General features: G+C 41.2%; 1 protein-coding gene across 1 annotated transcript in view; it reads right to left on the reverse strand.

Annotated features, from left to right (window-relative positions):
- Positions 1 to 16406: 16406 nt before the first annotated feature.
- OPHN1 (oligophrenin 1) overlaps positions 16407 to 25510 on the reverse strand; it is a 407359-nt gene continuing 398255 nt past the window's right edge. Inside the window, exons 24-25 of the mRNA XM_030934177.1 lie at positions 21433 to 21474; positions 16407 to 20182 (exon numbers count right to left, since the gene is read on the reverse strand). Of these exons, the coding sequence (XP_030790037.1) occupies positions 21441 to 21474 (34 nt within the window). The 3' untranslated portion in view covers positions 16407 to 20182; positions 21433 to 21440. The remainder of the gene's footprint in view (positions 20183 to 21432; positions 21475 to 25510) is intronic.

A 25510-nucleotide genomic window follows, 5' to 3' on the forward strand; every position in this document is an offset into this window, starting at 1 on the left:
CCAAAAGTTTCCTTTCAAGTCTCATCTCCTATCACTTCTCTCTGTGTACCCTACTTGTCAGCTACATCTGCATCAGTTAACTTGCTAATCCTTCAACCTGCCAAGCCCATCCTCACCTCCATACATAGCCTATTTTGTCCTATAAACATCACATTGTCTCTGGAGTGTTCCTTCCTGCTTGGTGAATTTAGTTGATCTCTTCTTCCCTTTCTGCAATGCACTCCATGAGGTTGAGTTCAGAATGGATATTAGCTCCATTTTTTAAGTAAATAAACTGAGGTCCAGAGAAAGAAAGGGACTCAACTAATTCCCACAGCAAGTGAACAGCAGAGCTAGTGTCTAAATTCCCAGCATTATTTTTGTACTTCCACTGCAGAGACTCAGAAAGTATTGGAGACACTGTAAGAAGGGGCACTTAATTGAACTATAAAAAAGTTCTGGATTTGAACATTCTTGCAAGAAGTAACTCTTGACTTTGCCCTGGTATAAGAGCAGCCAATCAATCCTTGCACATATTGACAGTAGATGATAAGCAACTCATGGGAAATATCCTTGTCCTTTTTTTTTTGCTTCTGCAAATGGTAGAGTCTATCCCACTCCAGTCAGTCATTATCCTTAAACAGAATAGCTGAGGGGCCTTCAGGCACTCCGGAGGCCACCTGCAGAGTACTGTCCTCATTTGAAGAAGGCTACTTGAGCTGATGTTTTTGTGACACAACTGCCCGCTGTCCCCACTACCTTCAGTTGCCTCCCTAGGCTGGGACAAAAACTCCAGGCAAGGTCCTAAGCAACATTCAGACATTGGTGAAAAAATGTAACTGCCTGTTTCAGAGCACTTTGCCTTTCCTGTAATTTGTCAAATGGTGGATATTTGGGTTTTTCTTTTCAGAGAAAACTGCTTTTAAAAGCTTTTGGAAAATGCTAAAAGGCAGTTTCTATGAGGCCTCCAAATGAAGCTAACTCTAAGGGATACTGCTTGTGCCACAGCATCTGGCTGGTTAGAAAAGGCTGCTCTCAGGGACAGAGGCCTAAGGGATATTGATGAAAATTTAATAGATGTCTGGAAGTCTTGAAAACACTGCTCCACAGGAAAGCTTTTAGAATAGAGATGATCAGTTCAGTGTAGCCCACGTTATTGGGGCACACCTGAGTCAAATCCTGTAATAAGGGCTTGGAACACAGAGTTGAATAAAACTTGGCTCCTTCCCCTAATAAATTCATGGCCTCTTCAGAAAAACAAGCAGAAATACACATAGATGCAACACAATGTTACCAATGCTAGAATAAGTATGACTAGGGAAGGAGTGATCACAATGAAATGGAGAAGGTTTTCTTAGGGCCATGATATGTGAGCAAGGCCTTAATGTGAACAGGCGCTCATCTGTTCACAGGTCATTACAGGTTTTGGGAACCAAATATGAAAAGGATGGCAGTAGAAAAGATGAAAATATTGGTCATTTTCTGGCTATCATCCCCACCCCCAGATCCATTCCCTACCCTTCTCTTCCCTGCTTTGTTTCCCAGCAGGCTGACCTTGTAGACTGTATCAACTGGCTGCCCTTGTCTGCTGGCTTCTAGCTGGGTTTGGCTAATGGGAGGCACTGGCATATCAGAGTGGGAGGAGAGGACAGTCCTGGTATTTCTTTCCTACTCCTTCTCTGCTTTGGGTCTCATTTCTGGCACTTATTGGAATCTTCCCTGGCTACAGCTTTTAATAGAGACTTCTTCACAGTTTCAGCTCTCACTGACATCTGGTAATACTATCCCATGCCTTTACCCCTCCAAACCAAGGGTGTAATGGCTTCTTGTTATTATTAGACTTTGAGTGCTTCACCATCTCCTGTTGGTGCCTTTAATCCTGCCCAAACTTCTGAAAATGGTCAATTTTATTTCCCACAAGGACCTTAACAAACATAAATTATAACAGCCACAGGTCCAACTTTCACAGAACGTAAAGTATGTGGCTGTGGATGAGGTAATAAGGTACAGGAAGGAGATGAGACAAGGGCTGCCTAGCAAAACATCTTATATGGCCCTTCTTCATATGAAAAACCTTGTATAAGTATGTCATCAGTAGCTTCTACAAATCAATTTTGTTGGAAGAGGAGAATTCCTGAAGGTATTTGTCTTCTGTATAGATGATGTCCAAGTTAATAGCTACCATTTTTTGAACATTTACTATGTGTTAGATACCTTATTTTCATTATTTCATTGAATTCTCATAACAATCCTCGAAGATGAGCACTTATTCATGTCATCTGTACAGGTGAAAAAATGAAGGCTCAGAGAAGAAAAGTAATTTTCCCACTTGATCACTAATGAATAAAAAAGAAAGGATTTGAATCCATGTCTGTCTGAGTCAAGAACTTGTGGGTTTCACTATGCCCAGTTAGGTGGCGAATCTGTATACATGACTTTTAGGTATCTTTCAGCCCTAGGATTCCTTACATCTGTGGGATAAGAAGCCATCTCCAACTAAGTCCACCGGCCTATCCATTAACAAAGGGTGATGGTAGCAGACTTGTGGCCAGAGGGATTCTTCAGCAGTGCATGCAGGGATATAAATGAGACTTCCTGGCTGGGGACAATGCTGTCCTTTCGTGCAAATATACCTCCTACTGGCCATGTCCTCTCAATGGGTGGAGACAGAACAATATGGCTGATTAATTTTGATAGAATTCCATCTTTAGAAGGGCCATCCCATCAGCTCCTCAGGTAGAAATCTGGCACTCCAGTAGGACTGAATGCCACCCATAGTACCAACCCATGCATGCTGAGCACTGGCACAGCTAGGGTGACTTAGCCACTGAGTCTAGACACTAATCATAGTTTGATATCAAGCCTAAGGAAAATAAAAAGAGTCACCAACTTTGAACACCTATTCCAGACAAGGCACTGAAGCATGTGTTATCACTGTCATATCATACTTGAGGAAACTAAGGCTTAGAGAAGGTAAAGACTTGCCAGGGTATAACAAAGCTATCAAGTGTCAGAACAGACACTGGAATCCAGGCTCTCCCTGACTACCAAAGTGCATATTACCTGCTACCATACTATTTGGGTAGCATAATATAGTAGTTAAAAGCTCAGAATTGGGAGCTTGGATTTTAATCTGGCTCCACCACTTCTCAGCTATATGACTCGGACAAGTTACTTAACTTCTCTGTGCTTCAATTTCTTCATCTTTAAAATAAGAATAGGGGCTGTCGTGAGGTTTAAATGCATTCATATTTGAAAAGCACTGAGAACAATGCGTGACGCAGAGTAAGTGCCATATGTTTGTTAAATAGATGAAAGACCTTTTCTACTCCTTCAACATCGAATTCTTCCTTTTGCAGACCCGGAAAGGAAAAGAAAGGAACTAGCTCAGGAGAAATGCTCTCCCAAAAGGAAATAAGCTTTTCTCCTGATGCTGGAAAAAGGATAAGGCCATTGATTAACCTTTAGAAAAAGGACAACCTGTAAAGCTTGGAAAGGTTGACAGGGAAAGTACATGATGTCTGTATCCTGGGTTGAATTCCTGTGCCCACACTCCCTTGCTCCCTCACTGCAACTGGATACTGGCTGTTGCTTGGACAGCTCTCTCTGACCTCCCTACCATCACCAGATCTGGAGACTGCTGCTGAGATAATAATAAGAAATGAGATTGTCATCTGAAAGACTGGGACCTTCACCATAGATTATGGAAGCTGGAAATAGCACTGTCTGGCTCAAAAACAAAAGCTACGTCTTGGTTTCAGAAGGTAGCAAGGGAAAAGAGGGGGTTCATGGACCCATATCTCTGACCTGGAACCAGGGAAGATATATATTATGTATAAATATGTATACGTGTATAGATGCCTTACAGTTTGCTGGAAGTCTGGGGCAGGGAGACAAGTGGACAATGTGGTCTCCACTTCCTGACAAAGACACTTGTGTGAGTGCGGCAAAACTGATGATCACGTGGAAAACCCTAGTTGCACAGATGTGCCCTGTGCAATCACTATGGCCTAGGTATTGGCTATTGCTCTTTACCAAGCCAGAAAGCATGAACCTTTGAATATAAGTTTTGCAGCTCTGTTTTCTCCAAGACCCTGCCACCAGGCTAGTGCTTCCAACTGACTGAGTGAACACACACTCAAACATCCAACAGTTATGCTACGTTGTGAAAGTGTGCTGGTTAATTTTATGTTTCAATTGAACTGTGCTATAGAGTGCCCACATTAAACATTAGTTCTGGGTGTGTCTGTGAGGGTGTTTCCAGAAGAGATTGGCATTTGAATCAGTGGAATCAGAAGACTCCTACCCCAATGTGGGTAGGTATCATGCAATCTGTTGAGGGCCTGAATAAAACAAAAAGGCAGCAGAAAGAGGAATTTTCCTCTTTCTCTTCCTGCCAGATTTCTTGAGTGGGGACATGAATCTTCTCCTGTCTGTGGCACTCCTGGTTCTCAGGCCCTTGGACTCAGACTGAATTACACCACCAGCTTTCTTGGATCTCCAGCTTACAGATGATAGATCATGAAACTTCTTGACCTCCATAATTGAGTTAGACAATTCCTTAAAATAAATTCTTTCATGTATAAATCTATCTATCTATCTATCTATCTATCTATCTATCTATCATCTATCTATCTATCTATCATCTATAAATTCTGTTGGGGCGCCATGAACTGTGTGTGTGTATATATATGTATGTGTGCATGTGTATATATATGTGTGTATGTATATACATATGCATATATAATGCATGGTGGTTACATGGAGACACACACACACACACACATATATATGCATATATATATACATACGTACACAAACAGAATTACGCCTCCTTTTATTTCACTTCACATTATTGTGCTTAGCAGATATTGTGTTCTTTTACAAATTGAAGGTTTGTGGCAGCCCTGCACTGAACGAGTCTATCAGCACGATTTTTCCAACAGTATGTGCTCACTTCGTGTCTCTGTCAAATTTTGGTAATTCTTGCAATATTTCAATTTTTTCATTATTATTATACCTGTTATGGTGATGTGTAATCAGGGATCTTTGGTGTTACTATTATAATTCTTCTGGGGTGCCACAAACCACATTTACGTGACAGTGAGCTAAATGAGTAAATGCTGTGCTGTTCTGACTAATCTACTGACCAGCAGTTCCCTCTTTCCCTTTCCTTGTGACTCCCTATGCCCTGAGATACAACAATATTGAAATTAGTCAATTAATAACACTACAATGGCCTGTAAATGTCCAAATGAAAGGAATAATCACACACATCTCTTAATTTAAATCAAAAGCTAGAAATAATTAAGTTCAGTGTGGAAGACATATCAAAACCTGAAAAAGGCTGAACACTAGGCCTCTTGCACCAAACAGCTAAGTTATGAATGCAGTGAAAAGTTCTTAAGGGAAATTTAAAATGCTACTCCAGCGAACACACAAATGATAAGAAAGCAAAACAGCTTTATAGCTGATATGAAAAAACTTTTGGTGGTCTGGAGAGAGGATCAAACCAGCCATAACATTCACTTAAGCTAAAGCTTAATCCAGAGTGAGGCCCTCTCTTCAGTTCTATGAATGCTGAGAGAGGTGAGAAAGATACAGAAGACAAGTTTGAAGCTAACAGAGGTTGGATCGTAATGTTTAAGGAAAGAAACCATCTCCATGACATAAAAGTGAAAGGTGAAGCAGCAAGTGCTGATTTAGAAGCTGCACAAGTTATTCGGAAGATCTAACTAAGATAATTGATAAAGGGGCAACAGTAAACTACACATTTTCAATGAAGATGAAATAGCCTCATATTGGAAGAGATGTCATGTAGCTATGTAGTTAGAGAGGAGAAGTCAATGTTAACTTCGAAGAACAAGCTGACTCTCTTGTTACAGGCTAATGCAGCTGGTGATTTTAATTTGAAGCCAGTGCTCACTGGCCATTCTGCAAATACTAGGGCCCTTAAGAATTATGTTAAATCTACTCTGCCTATTGTCTATAAATTGAACAGCAAAGTCTATATGAAAACACATCTGTTTACAGCATGGTTTACCAAATGTTTTAAACCTATTGTTGAGACTTACTGCTCAGAAGAAAAGATTCCTCTCAAAATATTTCTGCCCATTGACTATGCACCTTGTCACCTAAGAGCTCTGATGGAGATGTACAAAAAGATTAATGTTGTTATTATGCCTGCTAACATAACATTCATTCTGCAGCCCCCAAATCAAGAAGTAATTTTGATTTTCAAGTCTTATTGTTTAAGAAATACATTTTGTAAGGCTGACATAAATATTAATTTCTCTGATGGATCTGGGAAAATAACTTTCTGGAAAGGATTCAGTATTCTAGATGCCATTAACAGCATTCTTGATCCATGGGAGTAGGTCAAAATACCAACATTAACAGGAGTTTGGAAAAAGTTGATTCTGACCCTCATGGGTGACTTTGAAGGGTTCAAGACTTCAGTGGAACAAGTAATTGAAGATGTGGTAGAAATAGCAAGAAAACTAGAATTAGAAATGAAGCCTGAAGATGTGACTGAATTGCTGTAATGTCATAATAAAACTTTAACAGATGAGAAGTTACCTTTTATGGATGAGCAAAGAAAGTGGTTTCTTGAGATGGAATCTGCTTCTGGTGAAGATGCCATGAACGTTGTTGAAATGACAACAAAGAATTTAGAACATTATGTAAACTTCGTTGATAAAGTGGTGGTAAGGTTTAATTTGATTACCTCCAAATTAGAAAGAAGTTCTACTGTGGGTAAAACGCTATCAAACAGCATTACATGCTACAGATAATTTTTTCTGAAAGGAAGAGTCAATTGATGTGGCAAACTTCTTCATAGTTGTTTTATTTTAAGAAATTGACACAGCCACCCCAGCCTTCAGTAACTATTAGCCTGAGCAGTCAGCAGCCATCAACCTTCACATAAGACCTTCCACCATTAAAAAGTTATGACTTGCTGAAGGCTCAGATGACTGTTAGCATTTTTTAGTTACAGAGTATTTTTAAATTATGGGATGTACATTGTTTTTCTAAACATCAGGTTATTGCACTCTTAGTAGACTATAGTATAGTGTAAACATTACTTTTATATGTACTGGGAAACCAAAAAATTCATGTGACTTGAGTTATTGCAATATTTGCTTTATTGTGGTGGTCTGGAACCAAACCTGCAATATCTGTAAAAGATTAAATATATATATATAAATATATATATATTTATATATATATATATATATATATATATGTGTGTGTGTGTGTGTGTGTGTGTGTGTGTGTGTGTGTGTGTCCTCTTCTCTGGTTCTCTGGAAAACTGGCTAACACAGAAAAGTGAAAGCACTATTTTTGGTGTTAGACACAACTGAGGTCAAATACCAACACCATAAATTAATATCTATGTAATCTGAAGTAAATTATTTAACTTTCCAAAGCCTCAGTTTCCTCATATCTAAAATTGGATAACACTACCTCTCCCAAGGCCTTTATGAGCATTAAGTAAGAAATTAGCAGAGGTCCTTTCCCTCCTCTATTGACTATTCCTTTTCCTCAGCTGCCAATCAGCATCTTTAAGATTTTTGGGGGATTTGAAAATGTAAGTTAGTATATTTCTAATTTGAATTAAAAATCCAAAGCCCCTCCTTCCCACTAACTAAGCCTCCATAACTCCTTCCTGAGTCACATGGGCTTTGATCTATAGAATGACCTTCTAGACCTTAGACGGATCTGAGGCACACTCATTAATGCCCCAGTTAGTCCTATGATTATTTCACCTGCTTTGCTCTTCTGAGCATCTTCCAATGAATACACTTGGGATGGTCACATCTAGGGGTGCCTCTCACATTTCTATTGAAGATATATATTTATTACAATTATCTGGCAGATGCCCATAAAGTGTCTTGAGCAGGGAGTGCCTTTTCCAAATAATACAAAGGCTCCATATAGGCTAGAGGTGGCCCTGTACCTTCCTGATTCCCAGCTTACTTTAGGCACTGGGCACGCTCTTTATAGAGATTGAGATCCAGAAAGAGTATTACTTGTCCAAAGTCACATAGTGAATAAATGGAGAAGGCTAAGATAGCCATGGAGGGCTGTGAGACTCCTTAGCCTATGCAAAGATGGCATATTTTCATTACTGAAAACTTTTCTAATACCCAAAGCCCCCAAAACCCAGGATTGAGTTGGTATTTGGGAATGCAACTTTTCACTGGGTGTGCTATGCTGCTGGAGGTGAAGTAAAGAGGGTGTCTTAGTCTGTTTAACGTTGCTCTAACAGAATACCTGAAACTGGGTAATTTACTGTGAACGGCAATTTATTGGCACACAGTTCTGTAGGCTGGGAGCCTTTAATGCTCATAAAGGCCTTGGGAGAGGTAGTGTTATCCAATTTTAGATATGAGGAAACTGAGGCTTTGGAAAGTTAAATAATTTACTTCAGATTACATAGATATTAATTTATGGTGTTGGTATTTGACCTCAGTTGTGTCTAACACCAAAAATAGTGCTTTCACTTTTCTGTGTTAGCCAGTTTTCCAGAGAACCAGAGAAGAGGACACACACACACACACACACACACACACACACACATATATATATATATATAAAGGAACTGACATCTTGTGAGGACCTTCTTGCTGTGTTATCCCATGGTGAAGGTGAAAGGGCAAGAGAAGGTGACAGAGAGTAAGGAATCAAACTTACAACCTCAAGCCCTTTTATAATCAGCATTAACCCATTCATGAGGGTGGAGTCCTCATGAACTAAATACTTCTCATTAGGCCTCACTTCCCAACATTGCTGCACTAGAGATTAAATTTCTAACACATGCTTTTTTGTTTTGGTTTGGTTTGGTTTGGTTTGGTTTGGCTTGGTTTGGTTTGGTTTGGTTTGGTTTGTGAGACAGAGTCTTGCTCTGTCACCCAAGCTAGAGTGCAGTGGTGCAATCGTGGCTCACTGCAACCTCCACCTCCCAGGTTCAAGCAATTCTCATACCTAGTCCTCTCAAGTAGCTGGGACTACAGTTGTGTGCCACCATGCCCAGCTAATTTTTCATATTTTTGTTACAGATGGGGTTTTGCCATGTTGGCCAGACTGGTCTCAAACTCCTGGCCTCAAGTGATCTGCCCACCTTGGCCTCCCAAAGTGCTGGGATTACAGGCATGAGCCACTGCACCTGGCCTAACACATGCTTTTTGGGGAACACATTCAAACCATAGCAGGCTAAGTCCCCTCCCCGCTATGTCACAGTAGGAGTAGCCTACCTGCTTAGCTGTCTATGCTTTATTCCCAGAGCTCAAATCCATTTAAAGGATCTTTAGACCCATTTCTTAAGGCATTTTGTGATTTCTTCTTCACTTAAGGAAAAATAACATGGTTTCTTGCTGAATATAAATACACCTTGGACAGCCAAGAGTCTAAGGTTAATACCCAATTAAGTGTGAAATCAGCCAGTAGGAGGGTAGTGCTTCTCTCTCCTACAGGACCTACCCACCCCCTCACTGAGTACCTTTGAAGGAACTTCCATAGCACAATTGTAACAACAGCAGGAGTACAAAATGTAGGAGGAAAAAAGGGTAGGTGAGTGTGGGAGAGATAGCCGCTCCCCAGAATAGCAAATGAGTGCTCAGGAGGGTGAAGGCTCCCAAGTCACACTACCAGGACCTGAACTATCGTAAAAAGAAGGAACACTTCTCAGACCTCAAAATATAAGCATCCTCCAGGCCTCACTGTTGGCAAATGCACAGAGCAAAGTAGCTGGGCCTGGGTTTTGGCATTAAACTCCCACATGAAAAGAAGAACAACGATGGAGGGAACTGGTCCAGGTATAGGAACAGGTTAGATAGGGTGGTGGGGGCAGGATGGCTAGTAACAGGGCCAAGGGACATGACCTTTTCCAGTCAGGTTATATCATATTGAGGAATTTAAGAATCAAGTTGTGGATAACATTTGGAAGAATCTTTGGTAGAGTTCAATCCACCAGCCCTGAGTGGATAAAGAGAAGATTCCATTCCTGGATAGTAGATAAGGCAGTTGCTATCACTACCACAGTGGCTGCTGTTGCTGCCACTTACTACTACTACTACTACTACTACTACTACTACTACTACTACTACTACTAGAGGTGGCCCTGTACCTTCCTGATTCCCAGCTTACTTTAGGCACTGGGCACGCTCTTTATAGAGATTGAGATCCAGAAAGAGTATTACTTGTCCAAAGTCACATAGTGAATAAATGGAGAAGGCTAAGATAGCCATGGAGGCCTGTGGGACTCCTTAGCCTATGCAAAGGTGGCATATTTTCATTACTGAAAACTTTTCTAATACCCAAAGCCCCCAAAACCCAGGATTGAGTTGGTATTTGGGAATGCAACTTTTCACTGGGTGTGCTATGCTGCTGGAGGTGAAGTAAAGAGGGTGTCTTAGTAGTAGTAGGGATACTAGTAGTAGTAGTAGTAGTAGTAGTAGTAGTAGTAGTAGTACTGCCACTACTGCCACTACTGGTTAGTATTGAGTACTTATTAAAGGCCAGTCATGGTTATTTGGGTGAAGTAAAATACAGACAATAACAAGATTGAATCAGAAAACAAACAAACAACAACAACAAAAAACTCCCAACAAAGAAAATCTCAGGACCTGATGGCTTCACTGCCAAATTCTACCAAATTTATAAAGAAGAGCTAACACCAATTTTCCTGAAACTATCCTAAAAAAAAAAAAAAAATTAGAAAAGAAGAAACTTCTTTCTAGCTCATTTTATAAGGTCAGCATTACACTGATAACAAAATCAGACAAAGATATAACAAAAGCATTAAACTAAGGGCCAATATCCCTGATGAACATTGACATAAAAATCCTAAATGAAATACTAGCAAACTGAATCCTACATCACATCAAAAATATAATACACCATGAACAAGTGGGATTTATCCCAGGAATACAAGGGTGATTCAACACACACAAATCAATAAATGTGATACATCACATCAACAGAATGAAGGACAAAATCCATATGATCATTTCAAGAGATGCAGTAAAAGTATCTGATAAAATTCAACATCTCTTCATGATACAAACTCTCAACAAACTAGGCATAGAAGGAACATACCTCAACATAATAAAACATATGACAAACCTTCAGCTAACATCATACTGAATGGGGAAAGGCTGAAAGCCTTCTTCCAAGAACTGAAATTAAACAACGATGCTTTCACCAGTCCTATTCAACATAGTACTGGAAGTCATAGCAATGGCAATCAGGCAAGAGGAAGAAATAAATGGCATCCAAATTGGAAAAGAGGAAGTCTAATTGTCCTAATTTGCAGATGACACAACCTTATATTTAGAAAAACTAAAAGACTCCATCAAAGTAAAAAATCTCTTAGAACTGATAGATTCAATAAAGTTACAGGATACAAAATCAACATACAAAAGTCAGCGGTATTTCTACACACCAATAAAGAAAGAACTGAGGCTAGGCGCAGTGGCTCACGCCTGTAATCCCAGCACCTTGGGAGGCCGAGGAAGGCAGATGGCTTCAGCCTAGGAGTTTGAGACCAGCCTGGGCAACATGGCAAAACCCTGTCTCTACAAAAAATACAAAAAGTTAGCCAGCTGTGGTGGCAAGTGCCTGTAGTCCCAGCTACTTGGTAGGCTGAGGCAGGAAGATTGCTTGAGCCCAGGGAGGTTGAGGCTGCAATGAGTCATGATCACAGCACTGTACTCCAGTCTGGGTGATAGAGTGGGACCCTGTGGAAAGGAAGAAAGCAAGAAAGAGAGAGAGGAAGAAAGGAGGGAAGGAGGAAGGGAAGGAAGGAAGGAAGGAAGGAAGGAAGGAAGGAAGGAAGGAAGGAAGGAAGGAAGGAAGGAAGGAAGGAAGGAAGGAAGGAAGGAAGGAAAGAAGGAAGGAAGGAAGCAGAGAGCAAGAGAGAGAGAGAGAAAGGAAGAAAAAGAAGAGAAAGAGAAAGAAAGAAGAAAAGAAAGAAGAAAAAGGGAATAGCTGAAAGAAAAATCAAGAAGGCACTATTCACAATAATAAAGATATGAAATCACTTAACTGTCCACCAATGAATGAATGGATAAAACGCAGTATATGTACACAATTGAATACTATTTGGCCATAACAAATTGAAATCCTTTCATTTGCAGCAACGTGGATGGAACTTCAAGTCATTATGTTAAGCCAGACACAGTAAGACAAATATCTCATGCACTCACTCATATGTGGGAGCTAAAAAAAAGTCGATCTCATGGAGGTAGAAAGTAGAAGGATAGTTACCAAAGGCTGGGAAACATGGTGAGGGAGGGGAAGATGAAGAGTTTGGTTAATGGGTACTAATACGTGCTAGATAGAAGGAATAAGTTCTAATGTTTGATAGTAGAGTAGGGTGAGTAGTTAACGATGTATTTTCAAATAACTAAAAGTGAGGACTTGAAGTGTTCTCAACACATCAAAATGATAAATGCTCAAGGTGATGGATATCTCAAATACCCTGAATTCATCATTACACATTTTATGCATGTAACAAAATATCACATGTACCTCAAAATATGTAAAAAAAATTATATATCAATACACAAAGAATAACCAACACTTATGTTTGAATTTTATACCAATATTAAAAACTATTAGGAAGATCCCATATATCATGGGAAGCCCCCAAGTGAAAATACTGCTCTAAAGAGGGCATTCCTGGGGCCACCTTGCTTGCACTGACAGTCTCCTTTTCTTCCAGCCTCTGAGAAAAAGTCTGTCACCTTCACTTTGCATTCCATTAGCCTTATAAAACCCAGCTAGTCTATAAATTTAAAATAATCCTTCAGTAGGCTCAGCAGTGCTGATTTGTGCTGCCAGAATGCCAGGACCCCAAGGGCAAGCTTGGAGGATTAAAGGTATGAGGAACTATGAAATCAACCTGGCTTCAATCTGTTCTATAGGAGAATTTCCCCAGGTTGGTGGATTAAGACTTTCCCAGGTGATTAGGTAAGGAAATGGTCTGGATTTGAATCCTGTATTTCTTATTTCCTGACTACAAGTACTTGGACAAATGATGTAACATCCCATGTCTTCTCACCTACAAAATGGGACTAATACCAGTACCTACCTCATAGGAATGTTACTAAAATGGAACAAATTCAGTGAACCCATGAAAAGCACTTAGAAATACATCTATCCTGTAGCAGACACCATGTGTTAGCTGTAATGGCCAAGAGATACATCAATGGGAAGCACACTTCTCATGTTGGACCTTTGGGGAAACTGTTTCTCCCCCTTTCCCCCAGTATCTAGATAGAAGGAGACTAATTAAGTGACTGGTCACCAGCATCAAGGTACTATCTAGGAATACCATCGGCTGCTACAGATCCCCCCCCTTGCACTCCTGCTACTACTTCCTTTGATGTGCTGCCAAATTGTCTCTGTGTGTATTTGAGAGATGGGAGAGGTTGAACAACCCTGGGGTTTCTAACCGCCCATGCAGGTGACATGTAAATGATCATTTTATTCTTCCCTAAAATTAAGGTTTCACAACCATGTGTCTTCAGACTGAAACGCAGGGCTTCTGTTGGCAGCTACTTCATGCCTGTTGTAAGCAGCTATCATGGCCCCTAAGAAGATTCTATGTCCTACTCCCCATGACTGTGATTACATGGCAAAAAGAATATCGAAGATGTGATTAGTGTTACCATTGACCTTAACATAGGGAGACTATCCTGGATTATTGGGGTGAACCCAATGAAATTACCCCAATGAAGGGGCGAGGCCTTAACAGCAGAAGCAGAAGAGGGGAAGTCAGAAAGATGCAAGAGAAGAGAAAGCAAAAGGACTGAAATGTTGCTGGCTTGAAGATAGAGATGTCTAAGAAATGGGGACTTCAGTCACAGAACAACCAGTGAGCTTGGAAGAAAAACCCAAGCCCCAGATAACAACCACAGGCCTGGCTGATACCTTGGCTTTAGCTCAGTGAAACCGTAAGCAGAAAATCCAGCCACGCTATCCCAAACTTCTGACCTGCAGAAACTGAGATAAACACATGGTGTTTTTCAAAGCTACTAAAATTGCGGTAATTTTTTTCAGCAGCAATAGAACACTAATACAATGCCTCTGGCCTCAACTTGTACATTCATCAAATTGGGGCAAAAATACCTTGTGCTCCCTACCTTAGGGAGATATTATGAGGACAAAATAAGGGACATTAAGGATGCTCTGCAAAGTTTCAAGTCATACACTGTTATATGCTCCAAAAGGAAAAAATAATCTGTTTTGAAGTAATTGAATCGAAGCAATTAAGAGCTAAGTGTTTGGAGTGCTGTGTCTCCTCCCCTAGAGAAGCAGGGCAGCATAGGAGAAATCTGACAACCGAGGGCACAGTCTTATTTCTCAGCTATGTGATCTTGGGCAAGTTATGTCACCTTTCTGAACCTCATTAAAATGTGGATAATCATCTTTGCTCTGACTAGATGATATGTCTGTTAAGGTTCAAATGAAGCAATCAGCATGAACATGTGATGAAAACAAAGCACCCAGATGGGAAGCCTATCAGTCCTCCCCATTGTGTGCCCTGCCACTGGAAGCAGGTATCTTGATATTGGTGATCACCCAAAAAAGTAGTGTTGAAAAATCCTTGTGCTAGTAGTACTCTGAGCACCTGTTTTCTGCCCCTGGCTCTGGTGTGTGGCCTTAAGCAAGACCCTTACCCCCGTCAGTATGTTTCTCCATCTCTAATTGATTAGGTTATAGTCAGTGGTCTTTAACTAATGGACATCAGAATCACCTGAAGATGAGTGGCAGATGCAGGGAGTGGTAGTATTCCCTGTTTTGTAAGTCCCTTTTGCCCCATCAAAAGACCCAAGTCAGAGGAATTTATGAATTATTCAAAGTACAGCTTATTTAGAATATACAAATTGATTTGTCAGCATGTGGTATGAAGCAGCAGCTTGTTCAAAGCAGTTTGGATGCCTCGTTATACTTTAATTAAAATACTGGGCAATTTCAAGCTGGCTACCTAGATCATGCCCCTTCTAGTTCCCTGTGGTTTCCACTCATGTTGGTTTGCCATGACTGCGAACTTTCCTCCTGAATTACCCCTTCTTATGTAAACTGAAGATGTGAAACTATGGCCAGAAAAAGGTCAGTGGAGTTGCCCATGTTTTCATTACAATGTAGGCTGTGGTATAATTAACATCACAAAATAACAGAATATCAAAGCTGAAAAGATCCTTTGAGAGTACCTGGTTTAAAGGCAGAGAATTTGAGGCTTAGAGAGGGAGAGGGATTTGCTCAACATTAAGGGGAGGCAATGATAGCGCTGATTCTGGACCCTGAGGTCTCCTGAAAGGAGCTCTTCCCATGTCCTCATGTTGTCTTTCCACTGCTTCTACTGCTCAGAGATTTGAAAGCCAAGTACTTTTCAGTCTTCTTATTCCCCAGGCTGGTTTCACTATTCTTTGAGGTGGAGAACCTTTGTCATCAAAGCACATGTCAAAAGAATGCAAAAAAGCAGGTAGCTATGGACTCAATCTTTGTACCCACTCCCAACATACCAGACCATTCTTATCCACCACTTTTGGTCTTTGTCTCACCAAAAGGACTCCTTCCTCAAGCTGCTTTGCTGTCTCAAATACCTCATAGCAGTGCTTCTCATACTTTAATGTGCACAGGAATCTCTTGGGCATCTTGTGAAAGTACAGATTCTGATTCCAGATGCTGGAGTGGGTCCCGAGAATCTGCATTTCCAGTAGGCTCCCAGGTAATGCTTATGTCAAGGCTGATGATGAACCACATTTTGAGTAGCAAGACTTAAAGATGTTTATCATTCCTATTTCTAATAATCTTCTCCATTTACCTTTGGGATTTCTTTTCTTTACTACTGGGGGCTGTGAATTGTATTAAAAATGGAAATGGGAAGGCCTCTGTAGTTTCCAGTTAACCTAGCTGTATAATCTTGGACAAATTATTTCTCAGCTCCCTAAGCCTCAAGTTTCCTTATCTGTAAAATGGGCCTGTCACCTGTCACATAATGATGTTGCAAAGGCTGAGGGAACTGAGAGGTCCTTGTTCAAAGTAAACTATAAATGGAGACTCCTAGGTGCAAAAGAACTCTTTACCTAAGTTTCCTTAGATTTGTAGAAGTCAACACAAGCAGTAGGTAGTGAGTGGTTCCATGTACCATCATGCCTCAAAGATATGCTCAAATATTGTTTCCATGACAAAACTGCAGATGGAGGCCACTTATATTAGACAGTCTACATACTTTATTGAAAGTCACATGAATGAGCCCCAGGATCTCATTTGTTTTATTATTTTGATATAGCATATGTCTTTCACACAGACACTCTTTCTAGTCCTCTACTAATGCCCTTGGCATCAAGTGCTTCATTTCCCCCAGGAAAATGAAGGCTTTTCTTTATTGAAAACTTATCTTTAAGATATCTTGATTCTCTCTGAAATTTTTTATTATTTCTGACACTTTTTCTGGGCTTGTAATGTGTCAAGGCCACTTATCTGCAGCTACCTTAAAAGTAGTATAATTGATCTACGTTCTCTCAAAAGCAATTTTTTCCTAGTCACAGAACTATTTCTTCTTTTACTACTTTATTTGTTCTAGTTATTACAGAATCAAAGAACTTCTTGAAAAGACAATACTTTCCCATGATAACCAATTACTTTAGAAATACTCCGCATGACACTATAATTGAAATTAGATGCTAAGTTTTGTCCCTCAGTGACTGAATACCCCCAACCTTTTAAAAAACAAAAACTTCAAAAATAAAAATTCAGTATTTCTTTTTGTAAGCCATCTCTTGATTTTGCTATGACCAAGGAAAAATTTGTAGAGATTTGACCCCAATACATCAAGTACTGCAGAGGCACCAAGACCTTTTCTCCTTCTAAAACTGCATTTGTGGATGTCACCAGTCTCTTAGGCTGAAACTGAAACTGCCCATGCTACAACCTTGGCGAAGTATGGAGACATCTGTGAGGACCTTTTTACTTTTTGAAAAATGGCAAGGCAAGGACTTAACAATTACCAACTAAAACACAAATCCTTCACTTCACAAAATAAAATTAGATGATCATCTTAAAAACATTACCAAATGTGTAAGCTCAATATGAAGAGAAAGCCTAACTCAGCAATATCTTCCAGCCCAGTTTGCATTTCCATATAAACTGAACCTGCATCCCCTCCCTCCTTCAAATGTTTGCCTTTCAATATTTCGTAGGCAGGCAAGAGTCAAGAGTCATGCCAAGTCTAGCAATGTGGCCTCTGTTCAAACACCTACCACAGTGTGGCAAAGGGAAAACAGCATGGGCTAAGAGTGGCCTGGATTCAAATCACAGTTCGTTTATTTACTTTCTATGTACCCTTGAGCTGGTTGCTTTAGCCCCCAGGACATAATTTCTTTCTCTGTAAAATGAGAATAATACTTGCATGTATATGAAACACTGAGCACTTAATAAATATGTGCTTAATAAATGTTAGGTTCTTTGTTATCCCTGCCAGTTCATCAGTTTCAGTTCATCCATTGCCAGGTTCTCTAACCTGCTGGCCAAGGTATGTTGATAATTTCCTATAGTTGCCACTCTTCTATGATCACCCTCTTCTCATAGCCTCTGCAAAATGACTACCCATTCATCAAGCCTAGGCCAAACCAGTCTCATTCCATGATAGCATGCCTCGCCACAGGAGCTTTTTGCACTTTAAGTCAGAGTGCCAAAGAGAGGCGCTGAGATTCATTCTTTGGGATTCTTAAGGTATAGACCAGAGCAAGGGCAGAGCTACTCAGCCACTGCTCCCTGGCCTCTGGGCAGACTGGTGGTCCTCAGCTCTCCACGATAGGCCTTTGATCTGTGTCCCAGGCAACACACAGCAATCTCATGACATTTCTGGGACATATTTTCTACTGGGATCACAGCAACTTTCTAGGGCTCTCAATAATCTTCCAATGTTTGCATTGGTGATTGTGGCATTTTCCCTCAAGAAAACCAGAGTCAAACCATGTCTCTTTAAAGGGACTGTGGCTCAATTAGCCACGCTTTCATGGCCAAAAGCTGCACACCTGTCTGCTTTATTCAGGATAGAGCAGGGAGGCCACAGCCCTGAAACCAGGGCTCAAAAATAAAACCACTTCCTAGGTGAGGTCAGTAAGGCCTCACAGAGACTACTGTTGGGGGCAAGCAGCAGGATAAATGATGGTCACTTGACTCTTTTACTCCTGGTTTCTTAGCAACCTGGCCTTTGAGACTGGGTACAGTGGAGAGGGTTCAATGGGGCCACCTGGATATGCCTTGATTTAGAATGGCATCAAGTTTCCACTCAATTACTTTCAAAAAGGCTCTCAGTGTACTTGGCCTTATATGTTCCTAACTCACCAATAAACCATGTTTGGAATTCAGTCTTGAAAATGACTACTGCCTTTCAGTAGCACTGTTCCAAATGCATCTCTGAGTGAGGTTTGCGCATGAGTGTGCATGCACTCACTCTCTATCTCTTTATCTAGGTTTCTCTGTCAGTACTATACTCAGTGCACTAATAGGGCCTTGGTAGAAGAGTGCAAGTAGGAAAGCTCTTTCCCTCACACTGGGCAACATTATAATTATACAGACTCTACAGACAAGCTACGGCCCAGGCATCTGCACAGAAACAAGTACCGATGCTCTTTCCAGCAACTTCCCTTCAACAAACAGGAATCAGAAATGTCCATTCCTCAGATTTCTGCCCCATTACACCAATTTTTAGGTCCTTTTCAATAATAGATATAGCAAATGAAAGGGACCTGGCAGGGGATTATGTCTTAACATTTTTCACTTGGTGGCAAATACTCAAGAAACAGGGTAAAAGCCAACCCCCAGAAATGATGGCCACTAAAGCCGCAAACCACAAGGTCCCTTACTAGATAAGTGTGATATAATGGAGAAAAAAAACTTGCATAGGAGCCCGGGACCTGAGATCTTGTCCTGGTGTGATCATTACCTTGCTCTGCCTCAGTTCCCCCAACTGGAAACTGGGCAGTTAGACTAAATGATTTTGAAAAGCCGCTCCAATCAAGGGCTTATATGGATTGCAAAAAGGGTATTTTACTCAAGTGCTGTGGTTCTTAACTTTTTTGGGTCACGAGCCCATTTGAAATTTAGCAGAACATTGTGGATTATCTCCCCAGAAAGGGCATGTTGTCATGGAATTGTGCATACCATCTCCGGGGCATCATGGAGTTTCTGAGTCCATGGACACAGGGTTAAGAATTGCTTTTTTCAGGAGATAAAATAGTTTATGTGCAGAAGGCAAACATGAAGCAACAGTGACAGCTGCCTGGCCTCAATCCACGTTAACAATTTTTCTAGCATTTGACCCCAAAATAGAACTCCTGCAGAACCAAACACAGTCTCCCTTTTTTTTAAAGAAATGTGTTCAGCTTTTGTTTGTTTCTTGATTGCTTGGAAAGGAAGCTGTCAAAAAAAAAAAAAAAAAAAAAAAAAAAGGAGAAAGAATAATCCAAATAGACCTAGGCTTTGACATGCAAAACATGCTTTGCAGATTTGTCCTAAGTGGCTGCGTGTAAGAGCAGGAAGGCCACCTTCCTAAGTCCACATGGAGGGGCTGTGCGGGCATCACTCATCCCACTCATGGCCCCGCAGGAGCAGGCAGGCTCTTGGCAACATACTGAAGCACCAGAGCGCCAACATGGCACCAGTGTCCATATCCTCAGTAGGAGACATGTTGAGATTCTCCAATGTTCAGCAAACATTTCTATTTCCCTCCAACCAAGGTAAGCAATGGCCCCAACTCAAGTGGCCTTCAGTTCAAGGTAAGACCCCTGAGATCAGTGTTTACCCCCAAAACTCTCAGAGTTCAATGGCCCTCTGAGGAAGCAGGAAGTTCAGGGTAGAGTTGAAAACTGAGCTCCCCTCTTCGACTCAGGTAAGTGGATATCTTGGTTTTGGCAGAGTCTGGCTTGAGGGAGTCTAGCTCTTCACAGTGTTACAGGAACTCAAAACAGACCTTCTGAGGGGATGAAGACTGAATACAAAGGAGATATAAACAACTGTCTAGGACACATGCTCCTTATTTTATGGTCTCCCAGAGAGAGCCTGAAAGTGTAAGGCTAGGAAGGAGCTGCTCTTCAACACAAAATGACTCCACACACAAAGGTTTGAAGAAGAAAGACTGTTTCAGAACCTGCAAAGGGTCCTCTGAGGCCAAGGCTTTTAAAACCTGAAAGAGAAAGAAGAGAGTAGGGAATTAGCCAGGACTGGTCAAATACTTACCAGCCACTGATCAGTGGGGCTTCTCTTGGTAGGTAGGTAAGCCTATAATTGGTAGCTCATCTTCTGAGCAACAGGGGATTGCTGGGCAAAGGCTCTTACAAGTCAGATCTCATGAAACAGGCCTAAGATGGTGCTATGACCAGGGTTGGACACTTTGTGCCTTTGACCTAAACTCAAATTCCCCAAAATCTACATGGAGAAATAGAAGCCTGATACTAGGACCTCTGAGATTACTTCCCACATCATGCCCACTGCCTTTATGGTCGTATAATAACTACAAACTTCCTTTTAACAGGGACTTCACCTCCACAGGGGCTGATAAGGAGAAGCTTATCTACCCATGGACCTCTGAGGACTGGCAGTGACGGGAAAAAAAGAAGGTTAGGGAGCACATGAAAAGCCAAGCTTCAGATACTTGGATCTCATTTATGTGTGTATCAGGTCACATCATGCCAGCAATCTGATAGTCAAACAATCAGAACTCCTACGGTAGAGAAAGGAATTTCCCTGATATCTGAGTCTCCTGTGACCTTTGCAAGTCACTTATCCCCTCTGAACTTCAGTTCCTTTATTTGTTGAGTTAGAACACATGTTATCCTCCCTTCTCCTGGCATGTGATATGCATCAAATGAAATAATGAATGTGAAAGTGCTTTGCATTGGACAAACATAAAGGACTAAGAATGAAGGTTCAGGTGGGTAAGACTGAAATAATGATTTGGTCTGTAGGAATGAATCCATCTATAGATACTAAGGTAGCCTCTTGGTATCTGTTATAATATCAAAAAGGAGGTTCCTGGTTTCCTTAAAGGCCTGAGAGGTGTCAAAGTTAGAAGGTTCCAACCTTCTCATTTTAGAAACTGGGAAACTGAGGCTCAGAGAAGGAAATGTACTTTCCCAAAATGTCACAGCCTAGGATTCTTAATAAATTTGATTCAAAGGTAATCTGTGAAAGCATGTCATAGTTTGGCTAGGAAAAAAAGAAACGAAAGAGGAAGGTTACTTAAAATCACACAAAACCTTGGAATTGAAAGTCACTAAATTTAAGGGTCATGCAGTGATAGGGTATTGAACTGAGGCATAGAAGTGAGTTCCCACCCTTCTGATCTACATGTTATTCCAGTCCTCAAAATATCAGATCCCGTAATGAAGGCTTATGTGGAACAAGGTTCTGTAATCAGGGATAGGGACTACATACCTGTAGCCTCAACTTTCATCTCCAGGAAGTCTGCCTTGAGAACTGTGGATAAAGAAAGACATTTCACTAAGATTCTAGAAATAAGGACTGGAAAGGTAAATTAGGGGAATGGGGGACCCTTCCAGGCCAGTGCTAAAGAGGCCATTTGAAAAATGGAGAAGTGATTCAGCCCAGATGTTTCAAAACATCTAGCTCCATGCTTATAGTTGGGGCTCCTTCTCTGGCAGGCTTAAAGAGCCCAGCATCCCAGACGTGAAGACATCTTTCAGGCACCAGAACAATTCTCTGAGTACCAGACTATGTGAAGCTTGGAGAACCCAGGGAAGCTGGCTGCAGACCACAAACTACATACTGTGATGATCTCTAACAGGGATAAGAGTGAGGACACAGACAAGTACCATGTGAAAGATGAATCCTCCTTTGCCTAGAAGACCAAACCAACCTTGTCCAGCCTCTTGATGTGCTTGGATTAGTTCTAAATTACCCTTGTCTGGGGACAGCTGGGGGACGAGAAAATCTTGGCAAATGAAACCCACTATAGTGTGGCCAGAGCACTGCGTATAACAGTTGGTCCCCAGGGCTATGTCCTCAACCCTCTGTTTATCTCTTCTCTCCAGTCTGTTTACACTTACTCCCTGGAGGATCTTATTCCCATCCATGGTTTCAATTGCCACCAAATACTAGGGACCTCCCCGCAACAGGCTACTATTCACATTGTAGCGTATGTGAATAGCCCCCCCACCAAGACTTATATAGTGGCTGTACTCACAGTTCTACCCCAAAATCTATGTATACGTACATCCAGCTCCAACTGCTAGCCTAAGTTGCAGTTACCCACTGAACATCTCTACCTAAGACTCTAAGTGTCTTTTTAAAATTTGTACAAATTTAACAACTATGTCTTCAAAATCACTGTGTCCAAAATTGAGCACGGCATCTTTCCCATAAAACCTGCTTCTCCATGATTAATTATTGTATCATCTACTTAAGTGCCCAAGTTAGATTTTTCTCTTTCTCAGTTCATCAATGTTCCATGTTTGAAAACGTAGCAAGGTCTTATTGAGTCTTTCTCAAATCTGTCCCTTCTATTCCATTCCCACTGGGAATGCCATAGGCCAGGGCTTACCCAACTCTTGTCAGGACAATTAGTCTCCTTAACTGGTCTCCAGTCTTTACTCTCCCATCTATCTTTCCCACTACCAAAGTGATCTTTCTACAACTTGGTCAGCTCAGAATGTGACTGTCATGCTTGAAGTTCTTCCCCCCTTTCTATGACTCATCCACATATGGACTGCAGTATAAAGACCAAGCACCTTAGTATGTTATACAATGCCTTCACAATCTGGCTCCAATTCATCTTTCTGGTCTCACCCCCAGCTAAGCTTCCCTCTTTTCACTGCCACATTCTAGCCAAAGTGGAATGCTAATAACTTCTGAAACCATAAGCTGTTGGGCCTCTTTGAAATGTCCTCCCCTCCTTTATGTTCTTGATGAGCCATTACTCATTTTCTTCTTAGTTATTATGTTAAAATTGTGTAAGGGAAATGAATAAGGGGTTGATGTCATTCAAATGCTAGGCTGTAGTCAGGTATACAAATGGGGACCAAAAAGGGGCAAGACAAAGTTTAAAAAGATCATCATTTTCATTAGAGATGAGAGAAAAACTTAGCAACAATGACCACAGATGGGACTGACTGTGTGACTGGTCTGAGGATCTTGAGCAGAGGCCAGCCTGTGGAAGCACTGATGCAAGTGGTGGTTACAAGGTGGAGGCCTAGATGGAAGGGATGCTTTCCCTATGTGGATGCTGAGTGGGAGGAGCCTGTAGGTACCCAGGATGTTAGCTCACGACATACTGGAGAGCAGGTGTACCTACTTTGGTCTTACCTACATTCCTGCCAAAATGGAATCTAGGAATAAAGAACAGGATTAAATTTGGTTCTAGAAGACCAGACACGGGGTGGGTAGAGTGATACTCTAGCCTGAAGTGCCTGCTTTGGTCATAGCCCTTGTAGGGTGTGGTTGATCTAAGGCTTCCTTGAGCACTGGCTGACAAAGCCCAGCCCATTGGTAGTGGCTACCCATCTTTTCACACTCTCAATACCAGTTTGGCTATAGCTTCCCTCTTGTAAGTCTACCTGCCTTAAAAATTCTATTGGACTTTCTTCCTGCTTCTTACATATTTCCTTCTCAATACCTTGGTTTCCTGTCCAAGCTTGCAGATCAATAACTCCCCCCACAACATTGTTTCTGTCTAGTTCTATTCTTTTTTCAAGCCCCAGCTCATATATCACCTCCTCTAAAAAGCTTTCCTATAGACATATTCAGTTCATTCCAGTTTACATCGTTCTATTTCCTTGTTATTTACTTCTCAAGTGGCTTATTCTAGGGAGGCATAGGCCAACTTATTGAGAATATTTGAGACTCTCTTCTTCTCCCTTCTTCTTTTCTTTTCTTTTTTTTCTTTTCTCAAGGGAGATATTTGGTTAAGCTTACTTTAAAAATTTCTGAGGTGAAAACTTTTATCTTCATGCTATCGGTAACAGAAATCTGGTGCCTTGATCTGACTTTCATCTGCTATGGTAGAATGAATGGTAAATTATTGTCTAAGGAGAACTTGGCCCAGTCTGAGGTTCCAGGTGGCTCACTGACAAGCAGAGCTAGAATGAACTGCTGTGCAGAATCATGTCCTAGTGAGTCAGTCCCCATAGTTTTGACTAGAGGATGGCAAATCCACCCCAACTCCACTGCTGGGAAAGGTATATTGTTCTGCTTTTAACTGACCACCTAGAAGAGTTCTGCTTCTGTCACCTGTTAGGAAGAACAATTTCAAACTCTCTGATAACCAATAAAAGTGTCCCTGAAGGCTAACCAAATATTTCTCCAGATGTTCTAGTCCAAAGGGTCCTAAATTCCAGGCCTTGGACAGTCTGCACCAGCACTTGAGAAGTTTTAATAACAAACTAATGGAAAAGAAGAAAGGGAGGGAGGGAAAAAACAAAATAAAACAAAAAGTCATATTCCCAGGCCTCACTACTAGAGATTCTGTTTTAATGGGTCTAGAACGAAATCCAGGAATATGTGACTTTTTTCTCCACGTTTCCAGGTGACTTAGATGTGCAGCCACTTTGAGAACCATTGCCTAAGTCCAGTGTTTGCCCTTGAAATGGGGGCCCAAAGGCTGTTTATGTTAGAGTATAATATTCTACATATCCCTGTCAGCTGCCCTTTGAGTATATAATGGAATCTAAATAAGTAAACTAACAAAAAATAGAGCCACATTGGGTGTAAAGTCTTTGAGATACTGCTTGGTGTGTATTCGCATGCACATGCACACACAAGTGTGCACATACATATGTGCTTGTGAGAGAAAAGAGAAAGAGGAGCACAGAGAGAGATGAAGAAATGGAGAGGCAAAGAGACAAGAGATACAAAGAGACACAGGAAGAGAAAAACAGAGACATAGAGTGACATGAACAGAGAAACGGACAGATAAAGACAACTATGGGGACACAGGCAGAGAAACACAGAGAGACAGAAAGAGATTGAGAATGACACAGACACTGGCTGGGTGCAGTGGCTCACGCCTGTAATCCCAGCACTTTAGGAGGCTGAGGTGGATGGATCACCTGAGGTCAGGAGTTTGAGACCAGCCTGGCCAACATAGCAAAACCCTGTCTCTACTGAAAATACAAAACTTAGCTGGGCATGATGGCGCGTACCTGTAGTCCCAGCTACTAGGGAGGCTGAGGTGGGAGGATCACTTGAACCCGGGAGGCAGAGGTTGCAGTGAGCCAAGATCGTGCCACTGCACTCCAGCCTGGGCAACAGAGTAAGACTCCATCTCAAAAGAAAGAAAAGAAAAGAAAAGGAAAGAAAAGAAAAAAAAAGAAAGAGGGAAAGTGGGAAAGAAGGAAGGAAGGAAGAAAAGGAAGGAAGGAAGGAAGGAAGGAAGGAAGGAAGGAAGGAAGGAAGGAAGGAAGGAAGGAGGGAAGAAAGAAAGAAAGAAAGAAAGACAGACAGAAAGAAAGAAAGAAAGAAAGAAAGAAAGAAAGAAAGAAAGAAAGAAAGAAAGAAA

The sequence above is a fragment of the Rhinopithecus roxellana genome, chromosome 7 (genome assembly GCF_007565055.1).
Source record: "Rhinopithecus roxellana isolate Shanxi Qingling chromosome 7, ASM756505v1, whole genome shotgun sequence".
NCBI lineage: Eukaryota > Metazoa > Chordata > Mammalia > Primates > Cercopithecidae > Rhinopithecus > Rhinopithecus roxellana.